The 15,950-nt window shown below is 43.5% G+C and overlaps 1 protein-coding gene across 1 annotated transcript; it reads left to right on the top strand.

Moving 5' to 3' along the window:
- Positions 1-413: 413 nt before the first annotated feature.
- slc5a7a (solute carrier family 5 member 7a) lies at positions 414-6,590 on the top strand. Its single transcript, XM_030376078.1, has 9 exons — positions 414-893; positions 1,287-1,530; positions 1,774-1,887; positions 1,988-2,143; positions 2,354-2,502; positions 3,149-3,292; positions 3,765-3,918; positions 5,290-5,507; positions 5,825-6,590. The coding sequence occupies exons 2-9, from the start codon at positions 1,347-1,349 to the stop codon at positions 6,497-6,499; spliced, it is 1,794 nt and encodes a 597-aa protein (XP_030231938.1). The 5' UTR covers positions 414-893; positions 1,287-1,346; the 3' UTR covers positions 6,500-6,590.
- Positions 6,591-15,950: the final 9,360 nt, after the last annotated feature.

The following is a 15,950-nucleotide window of genomic DNA, read 5'->3' as shown; positions in this document are numbered from 1 at the left end:
TCACATAATACTATTGCACGTTGGTTGGTACTGGGCAAGTAACCCACTAACTAGAAGACTCTGTCAGCAGGTCTCTGTCCATTGCGCTGATGCAGCCTGGATAACACAAAAGTCTGGCGTCTCAACTGCCGAAACATCTCCCTTCCTCTCATATGAGATGTATTGAAACATGCATGGATGATTACCATTCGATATTTGGGACGCTTGATAAAGTAGAAAGTTTTCCCTTTGCTCATATTCGAACTATGGGCCGAGCACTAACGCGCACGCCTTTCCGCGCATTTATAGCCTCCTCGCGCGTCATGATGTCTGGGTTTGTGGAAGTGAAAGTCTTTTCATATTCATCTTTCACATCTTTTCATTGCACGCGGATCCTCCTCCTAATTGGCCGTCAGTTTGACAGTTGGAAGAATAAATGACCGTAGCTTCGGGGACAAGACTCACACGAGGCCATTAAATATAAAACACTTCGTGTTGGATATTAAGATAGGGGGGAAACGAGCCAAATCAAATACAGACGATTAAATTGATTAAATTAAAAGTGTATGGGCTTTTAAAATATATTTTACCTAAAGAAACTTGGCCATAATTTGGGATCGCTGTGCAGCTTGGCGTATAGGCTATATATATTCGCTTCGAAAGAAAACGCGTGTCAGGATTCGTGATACAGCTTTCGGTGACGTGTTTGGACGAATTATGTTAATGTAAAGGACGTTGGGTTGTCGGTGACGTGCGAGCTGGAGTCTAACTGAGCTTCACTGAGAGGACCTTTCCAAGATCCGAGTTGACGCTTTGTCCAAGGAGGATCGAAGGACGATCCATCACATTTTCGTCAAAAGTCAACATTTTTCTACACGATACTGACAAAGTACATGATTGCGAAAGTACCTCAGGTAGGTTTTTATATTTGATCAATAATCGTTTGTTGGTGGTAGCTCCTCGCTTGGAATGAAAAATCATAATGCGTGGATAAAAAATAAGTTGTTTTCAGTTAATAAACATGTGGTTTGAAACCAAACTATGGGCATGTGCCCTTCTGGAACATTATTCGGATATGACAATCTATATTTTTAAGTAAAAAAGGACGCGCGTAAAAAGCGCTTTACGCGCATCTCTCAAACTGCAATACAATCGCAGGCAGATAAATTTTAATGAAAATAAAATCTATATGATATGGTTACATTTACGATTCAGTTCGATTCTTGTTATCAGTCATCAGTCGCTACCTGGCCATTGAGAGTGTGTGTCCCATGACCACACCGTGCCATTCCGTGTGCCCCACACAGGACTACTCCATGCCCTGCCGTTCCTAGCGAGACATAAGTGCGTTCCCAGCACGGGCAACCATGGCTATCCACATAGAGGGTCTCGTGGCCATCGCGATCTTTTATATGCTCATCCTCGTTGTGGGCATCTGGGCCGCGTGGAAAAACAAGCACTCCGGGGAGACGGAGGGCACCGACCGCAGTGAGACCATCATGGTCGGGGGTAGGGATATCGGCTTGTTCGTGGGTGGATTCACCATGACAGGTAAGTCCAGTACTGACCCCCTGTCCTATTAGCCCCCAGTTTTTAATTTTGTCTTAACTGCTTTCAAACAAAAAGAAAATAAACCGTTTTTTACTTTATATTTGTATCTCAAAAATATAAGTAAAACAGCTCCAAGAAACACTTTTTGAAATGTGTTTTATTAAAACCAGTGTCTTAAAAATAGAATAAGTTGGTTCTTTCAATCTTGTTTCATTTTCTTTATTTAATTGTGTTTCTTTTCAGCGACCTGGGTTGGAGGAGGGTACATCAACGGCACGGCTGAGTATGTATATCTACCTGGCTTCGGCTTGGCTTGGGCACAAGCGCCGTTCGGATACGCACTGAGTCTTGTAGTTGGTAGGTGCCACCGTTACTTTGTGTTGAAATTAATTGAACCTTGTTCTACGATAAAAATTCACGCTCAAGTCTTGCTGTCGCGCTTGTCCTCTGCGTATAGGTGGTCTTTTTTTCGCCAAGCCGATGCGCTCGCGTGGTTACGTCACCATGCTGGACCCGTTCCAGCAAATATACGGGAAGCGCATGGGGGGGCTGCTCTTCATCCCTGCCCTAATGGGAGAAATATTCTGGTCTGCGGCCATCTTATCTGCCCTTGGTGAGTGTCAAGTAGACATACGTGTGTGTGTGTGTGTGTGTGTGTGTGTGTGTGTGTGTGTGTGTGTGTGTGTGTGTGTGTGTGTGTGTGTGTGTGTGTGTGTGTGTGTGTGTGTGTGTGTGTGTGTGTGTGTGTGTGTGTGTGTGCGCGTGTGCTTTGTCATGTGTGTTGTTATCTTTAAAGTTTTAATTCGTATACCTGTGGTTACAGGTGCGACCCTGAGCGTGATCGTGGACATCAACATCAAAATGTCTGTTGTTCTATCCGCTCTCATTGCAATTTTCTACACTCTGGTGGGAGGGCTCTACTCTGTGGCCTACACCGACGTGGTGCAGCTTTTCTGCATCTTCATTGGTCTGGTGGGTCTCTGCTGAACACAGGCCTAGCACGTTACATCCTAATCTTAATTTCTCATCTTTAAATCTCATACATTACGGCCTTTATTTTCCATTCAATTACTTTGATTCCATTAAAGCGATGCCTCGTCAGCTCCAATATAATTGAGCACACTGTGCTCTAATATAATGTCTTAAACACACTATGCCCTCATATAATGTATTGAGCGCACTGTGCTCTCATATAGTGTCTTAGGCACACTATGTGGAAAAGTGGAGGTCCTGAATATAGAAGGAAGCATTTCTCATAATCCCTGCATCTCACTTTATGATCAGCCAATTACTGACCATATCCTATCCTTCACATTTAAATGCCCGTTGGCTGAAGCACTTCAGGACACACATTCAATAAGACAAAGCTGACATTGAAGACCAGACACATTTTAACACATTGATTATATGACATGAATCACCACTTCAGCCACAACCAATATTAGGTAACTTTGTCCATCCACACTGTAACTTTGTGTGTGTGTATGTCTGTCTGCCTGTTTGTATGTGTGTGTGTGTGTGTGTGTGTGTGTGTGTGTGTGTGTGTGTGTGTGTGTGTGTGTGTGTGTGTGGGTGTGTGTGTGTGTGTGTGTGTGTGTGTGTGTGTGTGTGTGTACAGTGGATCAGCGTACCGTTTGCCCTTACCAACCCGGCGGTGGCGGACATCACGGTGACGGCAGTGAAGGAGGTGTATCAGGCCCCATGGAGGGGCAGCATCAGCTCGGGTGACACATGGGTCTGGATAGACAACTTCTGCCTCCTGGTAACTTTCCCCTCTCTGTAACCCAGGATAATTAGAATCCAAAAGTTCAAGTTGTTTTAACCCAAAAGATGTTTGAACCCAAGCTGTTTCAACCCCAGCTGTCTTAACCCCCAAGCTGTTTGAACACTTGCCTTTTTAACTCAAGCTGTTCAAACGTGTATATACCCCATGCCAATTTAACCCCACGCTGAATCACCTCACAGGGTTTCAACCCAAGCTGTTGGAACCCAAACAGTTTTTAACTCAAGCTGTTTAAAATCAAGCTGTTAAACCCAAGAAGGTCAATCCAAGTTGTGTTACTCATCATATTATCTTACCTAATATCTCTTATATCATCTCTGATCTCTTCTCTTATCCTGTCTCTTATCTCATCCCTTGTCATCTCTGATCTCATCTCTTTTCTAATACTGTCCACTATCTAAGATCTGTCTCGTCTCTCGTCTCTTACCTCATCGTGTGTTGTATTGTCTAGATGCTGGGAGGTATCCCGTGGCAGGTGTACTTCCAGAGGGTTCTGTCTGCCTCCTCAGCCACCTATGCCCAGGTGCTCTCCTTCTTGGCTGCGTTCGGGTGCCTGGTGATGGCCGTGCCCTCTGTGCTCATAGGGGCCATTGGGGCCTCCACTGGTCAGTTCACACACACACACACACACACACACACACACACACACACACACACACACACACACACACACACGCACGCACAGACACATGCACACTTGACACAAGCACGCGTGAACACACACACATAGACCAGGCGGCCCACACACACAAACAGGAGCGCACACACACAAACATAGACACAGACACCCACACAGACATACAGGAGCCCATACACACACACACACACACACACACACACACACACACACGCACACACACACACACACACACACACACACACACACACACACACACACACACACACATATTCAGGGGCCCAAACACACACATTAACACATAGATGCAGGAGCCCACAAAGAGACACATGAACACAAACATTTACACACACTTAAACCCCGTCATGCACTCACTCACATAAACAGATACTCGGATGTGTTTACATGTGTGTGTCTCTACATGTCGTTGTATGTGTATGTGTGTACATATGTATGTTTGTCTACGTGTGTTGGTGTGTTTGTTCCAAGGGCTCCACAAGTGTGTGTGTGCATGTTTGCGTGTGGGTGTGTTTGCAAGCCCCTCTGTGGGGTCGTGCCTTTCGCGTATGTGTGTGTGTGTGTGTGTGTGTGTGTGTGTGTGTGTGTGTGTGTGTGTGTGTGCATGTGTATGTGTGTGTGTGTGTGTGTGTGTGTTGGAACCTCAGATCAGAGGCGGACTACTGCAGAGCAGATGCTACGGTTCATCCATAATGAAGCAGAGCAGATTTTATACTGAGGAGCAAGGCACCACACACACACACACACACACACACACACACACACACACACACACACACACACACACACACACACACACACACACACACACACACACACACACACACACACACACACACACACTCATTCTGTCAACTCTGCTTCAAACCACCATCAGTACTAATACACACACTTGTTAACCATTATTTGCATGACAAAGATAATTATAATTATTACATACCGCTGTTGCATACAGTAATAGGATCGTACATCTAACATAATTCAAGATAATACAGCGCATTCATTTTCTTCCATTTTACATTCAATATGTACTCATTCAGCATAATTTATTCACTATTTTATATACTAAAATTAACATGATTCAATTAAATTTTCTAGACCATTTATTCATGTGGTCATCGGATGTCTGATGAATTACGGTGAATTTTAGATAGACATTCATTAATTAGCAGGTAGGGGGTTAAGCCTCTTGCACTAGGATGCTGACAGATAGACTGCAGACTCTGGGGATCAAACCCAGTACCCTAGCCAGTAGCTGCACCACTATCGAGTCACGGATCAAGGGTTCTTGTTAAGTTTGAGTGGTGTCTGTTTGGTCCAGACTGGAACCAGACGAGCTACGGAGCCATCTCCCCAAAGGACAAGGACCAGGCCGACATGATCCTGCCCATCGTCCTCCAGCACCTCTGTCCTCCCTTTGTCTCCTTCTTCGGCCTTGGAGCAGTCTCAGCTGCTGTCATGTCCTCCGCCGACTCCTCCATCCTCTCTGCCAGCTCCATGTTCGCCAGGAACATCTACCAAATGGCCTTCCGCCAGTCGGTAAGACCCATAACCCTAACCTAACCTTCACCGCTAACCCTTTTCCGCCTTCAAATCCAAGAAATCTCCCCACTAATGATAATAAGAACAATGTCTGACAATTAATTTGCTGCTATGAGTGCCCTACTCATCACTAAGTTTGGCGTTATGTTGACAGGGAACCGATTCCCTAAAGATATGAGATGTTTTGTGAAATCCTTGTCCGGCTCCTTCTCATAAACTAATGTTACTCCTCTTCCTCCTCCTCCTCCTCCTCCTCCTCCTCCTCCTCCTCCTCCTCCTCCTCTCGCCCTCCTCCTCCTCTCCTCCATCTCCAGGCATCGGACCGGGAGATCGTCTGGGTGATGCGGATCACCATCTTCGTGTTCGGGGGTCTGGCCACGGTGATGGCGCTGGTGACGGGTACGGTGTACGGCTTGTGGTACCTGAGCTCTGACCTGGTCTACGTCATCATCTTCCCCCAGCTGCTCAGCGTCCTCTTCATCAAGGGCACCAACACCTACGGCTCAGTGGCCGCCTACCTCTTCGGCATGGTGCTACGTATCGGGGGCGGGGAGCCTTACCTCCATCTGCCCCCCTTCATCTACTACCCCGGGTGGACCTTGGAGCAGCGAGTGGACCACCTGACGGGGGCCATTGAAGAGGTGGTGGTCCAGCGGTTTCCCTTCAAGACCATGTCAATGCTGGCCTCCTTTCTTGGCAACGTGGGGGTTTCCTACCTGGCCAAGTACCTGTTTGAGAGCGGCAAACTGTCGCACAAGTACGACTTCCTGGACGCCGTGGTGTCCAAGCACAGCGCTGAGATCATGGACAAGACCACTCTGGTCGCCCGCGGCAACAACATTGGCCTGTCGGAGATGGGGCCGGTCAAGCCGCGACTCAGCGTCACGCTGGCGGCCGCGTTCACGCGCCGGGACACGCTGCCCACGGAGATGGTGGAGGAGGAGGAGGAGGAGTCAAGCCCTGACTCCTCCCACCATGACGAGGAATGAGTGTATAGGGATACTCATGGAAACAGACCACAACCTTCCTTCCTTGGATCCCCTGTATATATATATATATATATATATATATATATATATATATATATATAAGAAAAACATAGATACTGTATATATATATAAGCAATATCATCTCCATTACAGGATATACTCTGAGCCAGAGAGAAGAGGGAGTCTGCAGAACACAAAACAACACACAACATAATACATACAATTTGTCACAAACATAAACACACACAGTTCTACAAAGCACACATGAAAACTAAACATGTTAAACACACATTAAAACACATTCAATACACACCAAACAAACACATCATACAATTATATGCACACATACAACGTGTAAAAGACACAGAGAGAAACACACACACGCACGCACGCGCACAGACAAACACACACACACACACACACACACACACACACACACACACACACACACACACACACACACACACACACACACACACACACACACACACACACACACACACACAAAGTCAACTTCCCATCCTGTATCATCATATTGTGTATTGCCCGGCCTGGATCAGATCAAAGACATGGAGACTCTCAGAGATGCTTCTCATCCCATCCACCTTGTTTCCTCCATCACCAATCACACGATGTAGCCGGAGATAGAGAACAGAAGAGGAGCTAGGAGTTGATGAGAGACAAAAGCAGCCTCTGTATCTCTCCATCGCTGAGCAGGTACGTAGAATGACTTCTGTCTGATGTCTGACTGACGGCGCTCACCTCAGAAGGTGTCATCCGTCGTCTGTTGGACTAAAGCAATAACACTTGTTTAAATGCAATTCACAGTAGCATACAGAGAGGCATAGAACAATGCTATTTTGTAACTCACTTCTAAGTTGATAATCATTCAATTTTTGATTAAAGGTTTTTTATTAAACTCCATATTTTAGAATTATGCCAAATGGAATCACTTCCAATAAGAATACAATTATGAAACACAAATATTATATATATTTTATATATTTACTTCTAAAATATATATGTTGATTGTTTAAATTGACCTGATATATGGTTGAACTATAAAAAATATCGTCCATCCAGAAAAATAAATAAGACGATAGCTATATCATCTAAATAAGAATAAAAGAAAATACATGTTTTATTATTTGTATATCATATGAATATGTATTTCATCAAAATGTATTTAAGTGTATCTGAAAGGGATGGGACTCCAAGATCAGGCTCGTTAGGACATGTAGTCGCTGTAGTGTTGGTAGTTTATGTGAAACTGTAACTGTTTAGGAAGAGAAAGACTTCACAGCAGAATCATATTTTAAACTCAATCATACGTGAATTAATGTCAAATAAATATACAAGGTTTGCCTGTAAAAAAAAAAAGAAGCTGCCTTAAGTATGTTCAAATGTATTTTTCTTCTTCTCCCTATTGTCAACTGTACCGTTGGAGTAAGTTTTTAAAATCAGCGAACAAAGACTTTTAAACGAATGTAACGATCTTATTGTCTCTGGCGGTGTACGTCCACCTGTGTCTGTGTGTGTACGTGTGTGTGTGTGTGTGTGTGTGTGTGTGTGTGTGTGTGTGTGTGTGTGTGTGTGTGTGTGTGTGTGTGTGTGTGTGTGTGTGTGTGTGTGTGTGTGTGTGTGCGTTATATGTGTTTTAGGTTGTGATTTGCAAGTCAAACACTAAATATCGCAGCAAAAGACAGATTTTCCTCATAGAAATATCATGTCAATTATTTGTTGTGAAAGCAAAGTACATCATTTGTTCTCTGTGATGTGTGTTTTAACATACAGGTGATTTAAAAAACGAGTATACTGTACAAAAAATGATGCTAGGGAAAATTCTGCGCTAGATTATCGAAGGCTGTCAAGTTTATTTTTGATGTCCTATAAGCATAAACAAAAGAAAGTAATAAATTATACAAACACAGATTTGTATCATTGCTTTGTTGCATTAGTATTAAAGGGACTGCAGAACTGTGATTACAAATGAGTCAGCATGATTTCAATTAATTGATACCGAATTTTACAGATACATTTGCAGATATTTCACATCTCAACTCATTTTTCATTACACCATGATGCTTATTATGGATGTCTGATTATAATATTTTACCTAGCGTACAGATAAATAAAAGGTAGAAGTTATTTCTGCAAATAGATGACAAAATGTAGGGCCATTTTGATGGTGTCCCGGACCGGACAAGGCCCCAGCCCGGGGATGAGGACATAGAAGGTAGGAAACGTGACTGAGATTACAATCGCTTGGCTGGCGTCTTTGTCCACCATCATCCCCGCAGTTAAAAGACAGCGTCTTAAAATAGCCCTGGCGGGTTATTTACATTACCTTGAGTGCTGTTAACTCTGGAGGGGGGGGGGGGGGGGGGGGGGGGTTGCTTGGGTTGCTTGGATGGCTGTTGGAGGGGTGGGAGAGAGGGGGTGGGGGTTTGGTTACGTAGGCCGTCGCCATTGTCACGATTTGTTATACCAACCTCCATGGCTGTCTATGGGGATGGGATGACGTGCATGCCCCTCCTATTCCCCTGCCCATCAGCTCCTCCCCTGCCAGCCCCGCCCGGCCCCGCCCATGTAGGCCGTCCTTCGTGCGTCCTTGGGTGTAGGGGACCAATCCTATCAAGACACCACGAAGACGACGAAGACGATGATGGGGAGGAGAAAGAGCGTTCTGTTCTCCATTCACAGGAAGTACATCGCAAAGCACTCCTCCTAATTAAGCATCATGACAGAACCGGCTCGCAGCCAAGAAACAATCCACTTACTAAGAGAGGGTGGTTGGGGGGGAGGAGTGGGGATAGGAGTGTTGTAGGAGGAGGGGCGGGGTTGAGTGGTCTTTGGTGGGGAGGGTTGGGGTTAGTAGAGAGCATAGCAGCAGCCATTCAATCTGGTATCTGAAGCCAAGTCATTCATTCATAACACCGGGATGAACCCAGATCGTCTTCATCTCTGAGATGCTCATTGCTGCTGCTAAGTTGCGGCTCAGTGGCTTGGCTTATATGTGCTCGGTTTGTGTCTGGACATCCTCCTCTTCCTCCTCCCTTTCCTCCTCTTCCTCCTCTACAGAAGTGATGAAAAGGATTAATATCTAAGCATAGTATCTATATATGAACAGTTTCAGAATTGACTACAATTAAATGTAATTCAACTAAGATCCCAAAGGATAGTTTGAAAGTGTAAGTGTAAAAAGCTGAAGTGCTATTCTCCATTAATTTGATCAATGGTAAAGACTGACCTCTAGAGAAAACTCCCCCAATAGCTTCTGAAGGCTAACAGCCAATAAGGGAGCTACATGCGACGGAAATAAAATGTAATATAAATTGATTTGATGATTTGGACCGCCAACAAGATAAAACACAGTCAGATATTTAACCCTCAGCTTCTTCGTGAAACTGGATATGCAGGAATTCCGAGGCTATCACAAAGTCTGTTTGGTCTCTATCTTGGATGTTCCTAGATGAGATTAGAGAGAAGGGACTAAAGGGTGCAGATAGTCATCTCTCTTACAGCTCCCTGGCAGAGGGGACACAGACACATATCGACAAATGCTTTTATTATGCAGAGATGGAGGAGGTAGTGTTGCTGGAGTTTTGGTGGGGATGATGGTTTTGAATCACCACCACGGCGATGGTAGAGGAAGGGTTTTAACCTAATGAGACGTGCACCACGCACATACACACATACACTCTAGATAAGAAATCCTATATGCCTTTTTGCTATTTTTCTGTTCCCTTCTTCTCCGTATCCAGTGATTTAGAATATAATTTTATCCAAAGATTCGTACACTGAATGCTGTCATATGTTATTAAGGAGCAGCTAGGGTTTAGGGGTCATCTAAGACTAGACATTGGGGATCGAACCCAGAACCCTAACCATTAGCCTGTCCTGCAGAAGAAGCGTATAGGAGCAGTAAAAGTGGAAGGCGTGATGCGTGATTTATCAATATGAAGAATGATAGGGGGAATAGAGAGGTTAACGGAGGGGGCTGGATGATAAATCGACCCCTGTAGTGACGTTCCCTAGTGACGCAGCAAGGAGCAGAGGGCCCGGAAAGCTCCTGATATTTATGTCCCCTCTAAGTGATGTCCCCTGTTATTGAATCACAACGGACCTGAGCGAGGCAGTGGGGGGAGAGAGGGGGAGGGCCGATGGAGAGGCAGTTGTGGTTGGTGGAAAGATAAGCGCACAAACAAACACGTCAGTATCATCAACAAAATACCCAAATACCAAAACCTAACCTAGGGTTTTTTAGAGATGTTAGAACCATTCTACATGCATGCTAGTTGCAAGTAACTCTTTACCTCCTCCCTGGATGCTTGAACAAAGCAGGGATGGAATCTCCTCTCCACCACCATTAGTATGGCGTAGGGAGACGCAAGAGAGCGGTCTTCTCCCGCAGAATTAGCCGCAGCCACAGCGCTAATCTGATCATCCAGAGAGGAACCTGATTAGGGCAGGTCGGCTCGGGCTGCTCTTTCAATCTCTCTATCTCTGTCTCTCTGTCTCTCTCTCTCCATCTCTCTCTCTCCTCCCTCTATCTGCAGGAATGAGAAGCGCTGCTCACTACCAGCAACCCAGCAGCCTGAAACTTCTTAATGTCACGACCGCTTCCTGTAATGACCTGGGAAAAGAAACATGGATCTGTCAGGGAAAGACTGAACTGTTCAACCTGGAAAGTAAATGTAGTGTTTGTTTCAGGAGAATTTGCTATTCCACCTAAATACTCAAAGATGTGGTTGTTTCAGGAGATATAACTATGCAACATAAAAAAAATTATGGAGTGGTTGGTTGATGATGGTGGGGGTTTCAGAGGGCAGATATATTCCACATAGATAACCAAAGATAGTCGAGGGGCTGTCTGCCTACATCAGCCAACCCTAGCCTGCTCTATGCATGTGTGTGTGTGAGTGTGTGTGCGTGTCTCTATTCACGTGGGGGGGTCGTTATGTAATATAACGTGAACCCCCCCCAGCTCTTCTCTTTGTGAGGATGTGAATGAAGGGGCGTGTTGAGATCGAGGGACACTTTATCATCTCAGAGTCCCAGACTCTGTCCCTCTCTCCATCGCTTTCTCTCTCTCTTCCCCTTTCGACCGTCTCTTTCGCTCTCCCTTTTCCATACTCCTGCGCATAGACTCTCTCTCTTTGCGTGCACACCCTCACTCCCCTGTCTCTCTCCATGTCTCTTTCTCCTTTTTCTCTCTCTCTCACACACACACACACACACACACACACACACACACACACACACACACACACACACACACACACACACACACACACACACACACACACACACACAAACACACACAGAGAGAAGCCAAGTGGCCTCAGGGGAGCTGTGCACTCCAAGAGACCAGTAACCAAAGAAGACGTGAATGTCCCATGTGATGCATTTACAGATACACACACACACACACACACACACACACACACACACACACACACACACACACACACACACACACACACACACACACACACACACACACACACACACACACAAACACACACATTCACTCCCCAAACCAGACAGTTTTCTCAGACATAACTCAACATGACCACATTCCTCTTCTTCTTTAAACAGTAAAATACAGCTAGTCTGACATCACTAGACCAATTAACAAATGTGTTGTTGTGTCTAATTGTTTGCAAATTTGCTTGGAACCTCTCCGTTTAATTTAGATTTCCAAGGGGCGTTATCAATGGGCTCAGAGAAAAATGCCTCTGGCGAAATTGAATGGACACAGAGCGACGAAACATGAGACATAATGCTGATTGATGGAAAATGTCTGACAGAAGTAGGGCAAACATATTTCTCTTACTAACAAATTGTGTCAACTACAAGTGTAGTTGCTTGTTCATCTTTAAGAAAGAAAATAGAGCTTCCAGTTTGTTTAATGCTGTTGCAATAGTAGATTCAACTGACGAAAAAGCCTCAACAGCGCTTGTGTGTGCATCATCAGCACCAGGCAGCCCATATTAAATAAAAAATTGTGATTTTTCCGCCCTGGGCCGGGTCAGCTGGAACTCTGACTGAACGGGAGGCAGGCCAGAACTTACCTTGCGAGGCGATAGATTGGCGAGATCATGAACCTGCGAGAATCAATCATGTCAGGCTTCAAGTCAGGAGCACCAATCAGGGTCCCAAAGAAGTACCTGATCTACTTGATACATGTTACAAAGTCCTATAGATAGATGGTTCACCCCTTCACCTGTATTTTTGTCTATATCCAAACAGTTTCCAAGGATGACATGAGCCTGCAGATCAGTCCTGTAGCCGTACAAAGGCTAGAATATAACCTTTGTTTGTCAAACAAGTACTGTATACTAGTCTAATTATCGACTTATCTATTTCAGTCATTCAATATCCTATAATAGATAACATCCCAATCCATACTATATTGACTATTAGTTATGGGGTTCCGACGAATAGTAATAATTCTGATGTTAACTTGATGCTACTGGTATGGTTTTGCAGCTAACTAGATTGTACTGGTGTGGTACTGATGTTAACTAGATTGGACTAGTGTGGTTTAGGTGCTAACTAGTTGGGACTGGTGTGATTCTGATGCTAACTAAATTGGACTGGTGTGGCTTGGCTGCTAACGTTCCGAAGGATTTGTTTAATTTGTAGACTTCTCATTAAGGAGAAGGTAAGGGTTAGTGAATCTTGTTCAGGGATGACTACCAGTAGAGCAAGGATATGGAGGTTTGAACTTTCAACTGAGAATCACCAGTCAACACCATCGCCACTTATCTTGCTGGTATGAGTATTGATGGGATTTTAATTAGCCACTCATTAGCATGTAGTCCTGGTGTGTTTTGGGATATGAATGCACTGGTGAAGGGTGGGTGCCCCACCCATTTACATCTTTGCCCCGCCAGGCTTCGCTCCTTCCTTCAATATCATCCCACTGCAGATGCAAATGAGCGTTCTCGTGTGGTGGGGGTTCCCGTTTACGCAGACTGGAACGCCCCCTTCTTATTCTTCCTCGCCTTTCGATGAACTGTATTAAAATGTCAAAGTGTACTACTCCGAAACCATGTAAATAGTGTTGTAAATAAACTTCCAAAGCTTTTCAAAACTTATTTGGAAAATAACTTCACATGGTGTGTCTTTTTAATTTTTTTTCGTTACCAGCATTCGTAGCGTTGATCAGCAGAGAAATAGTTAGACGTTGACGTCGCTTAGCAACCGAAGACGCTGGGGTTGACAAGTTACCGGCAAGTTACTACCCATGCAAGTGAACGGAGCGTTCCACGGCATTGAGAAGACCCGTGTAATGAAGGCCTATAAAATGTCTGTTTATGGCATAGATTTCTCCTCAAATTAGGCCAATAAAGCAATGATAACAAAAACAAAAAAAACACAAACGCTCGATCAAATGCCCGACCCGACAATCAAAACCCTCATTGTTTAACATGAATTGGCTAAACAAATGACCACTGTAGCATATTTAAACACAATTCAAATTGTGCAGAGAATTATTTCCATTGGTCATTCTCAGTGGCGGCTGGCGATCAAACATGTTGGTGGGGCACAGTAATAGACAGGGGGTTGGAATTTAATAGATTTGATTTCCTGTATTCTGGTGCATTTTGGGGATGGCCATTACCTATTTACCTGCTTTTCATTCAGATTCATAGCCTACATCCTGACTTGCAGGGCCTGGACAAGCTTACACTGCATATACAGACCTACTTCATGGCCATTCCACCAGCCATTGCTATTTGACCCATTGTTGTTTTTCTGATATTGAGACAAATCATGATCACTGTCCTATAGCGTCCATTTTCTGTGAGTCTCAATGTCTACTTCAAATGCAGTGAGAAATATGGGACAGTTGCTTCATTTTGTTTAGATGCTACAGGCCGAAAGACTAAATTAATATGTAACTTACTTGCTCCTTTTAAGTATAACATTGCTTGGGGAGTCCAATTCCTCCACTGAAAAGGGTGGAAAGTGCTTACAACTCTCTGCTAGTTAGCGATCTATGACACTGTTGTTTTTTATTAGTCGTCATGAAAAAAAACATAAGGGGTAACACTGTGGTTTTTTATTGGTCGTCATGAAAAAACAAAAGGGGTAACACTGTTGATATTTATCAAATAAAACATAGGGGGGAACACTGTTGTTTTTCTTTGGTCATCATGAAAAAAAACACAAGGGGTAACACTGTTGTTTTAATCAAATGAAACACAAGGGGTAACACTGTCGTTTTAATCAAATGAAACATAAGGGGTAACACTGTCGTTTTTATCAAATGAAACATGAGGGGTGACACTGTCATTTTTCTTTGGTTGTCATGAAAAAAACCATAAGGGGTAACACTGTGTTTTTTTATTGGTCGTCATGAAAAAACAAAAGGGGTAACACTGTTGATATTTATCAAATAAAACATAGGGGGTAACACTGTTGTTTTTCTTTGGTCATCATGAAAAAAAAACCACAAGGGGTAACACTGTTGTTTTAATCAAATGAAACACAAGGGGTAACACTGTCGTTTTAATCAAATGAAACATATGGGGTCACACTGTCGTTTTTATCAAATGAAACATGATAAACACTGTCGTTTTTCTTTGGTTGTCATGAAAAAAACCAAAAGGGGTAACACTGTTGTTTTTAATGGTCGTCATGAAAAAAAACATAAGGGTAACAATGTCATTTTTTATTGGTCGTCATGAAAAAAAACATGACTATATTCGGTGTCTTGATGGTGCATTGATAAGTTCGGAGGTTAAAACTCTAAACAGCGCAGGTTCGGATTCCCGCAAAAGGTCGACACTGTTGTTTTTTTATTGGTCGTCATGAATAAAAGCACACGGGGTAACACTGTTGTTTTTTATTGGTCGTCATGAAAAAAACATAAGGGGTAACACTGTTGTTACCCCTTAAAACAAAAGAGAAAAAATAGAAATACACACATACATTTTAAAGTCATGTATATCCTCTTGATTGATGATTGATTATTGGTGTGAATGCTGTAGCATTCACAGCTTTGAAATCCTACATATTTGGTGTGAATGCTGCAAGCATTCACAGCTTTGAAATCCTACGTATTTAATTTTATTATTATTCCGCCGTTATTTTGGAGTGCAACTCCTTCGCCATACTTCAACGTAGAAACATCATTCAAACATTAAAACGTTCAGCTCCATTAGGAATCGAGCGCTATTACTTTTCTTATTGATATTCTTCATAATTCCCGAGATATTCAACTTTATTCACCGAAAATTCCCCCATTCACTCCCATTCAAAATTCAAAAAAACGCTGATTCACCCTTCATCCGATTCAACACTTCCAACATTCAAACCTTCATAACTTGGTCAAATTTCAACCGTTTACCATCATTCAAAGAATTAAACAGATCTAGACATTTGTATCTTCAATAATCTTCAAACAGAATTTCGATATCATTTATAGTTTTTTCAG

This window comes from Gadus morhua, chromosome 14, assembly GCF_902167405.1.
Source record: "Gadus morhua chromosome 14, gadMor3.0, whole genome shotgun sequence".
Classification (NCBI taxonomy): Eukaryota; Metazoa; Chordata; class Actinopteri; order Gadiformes; family Gadidae; genus Gadus; species Gadus morhua.
This window is presented reverse-complemented; position numbering and strand designations above follow the sequence as displayed.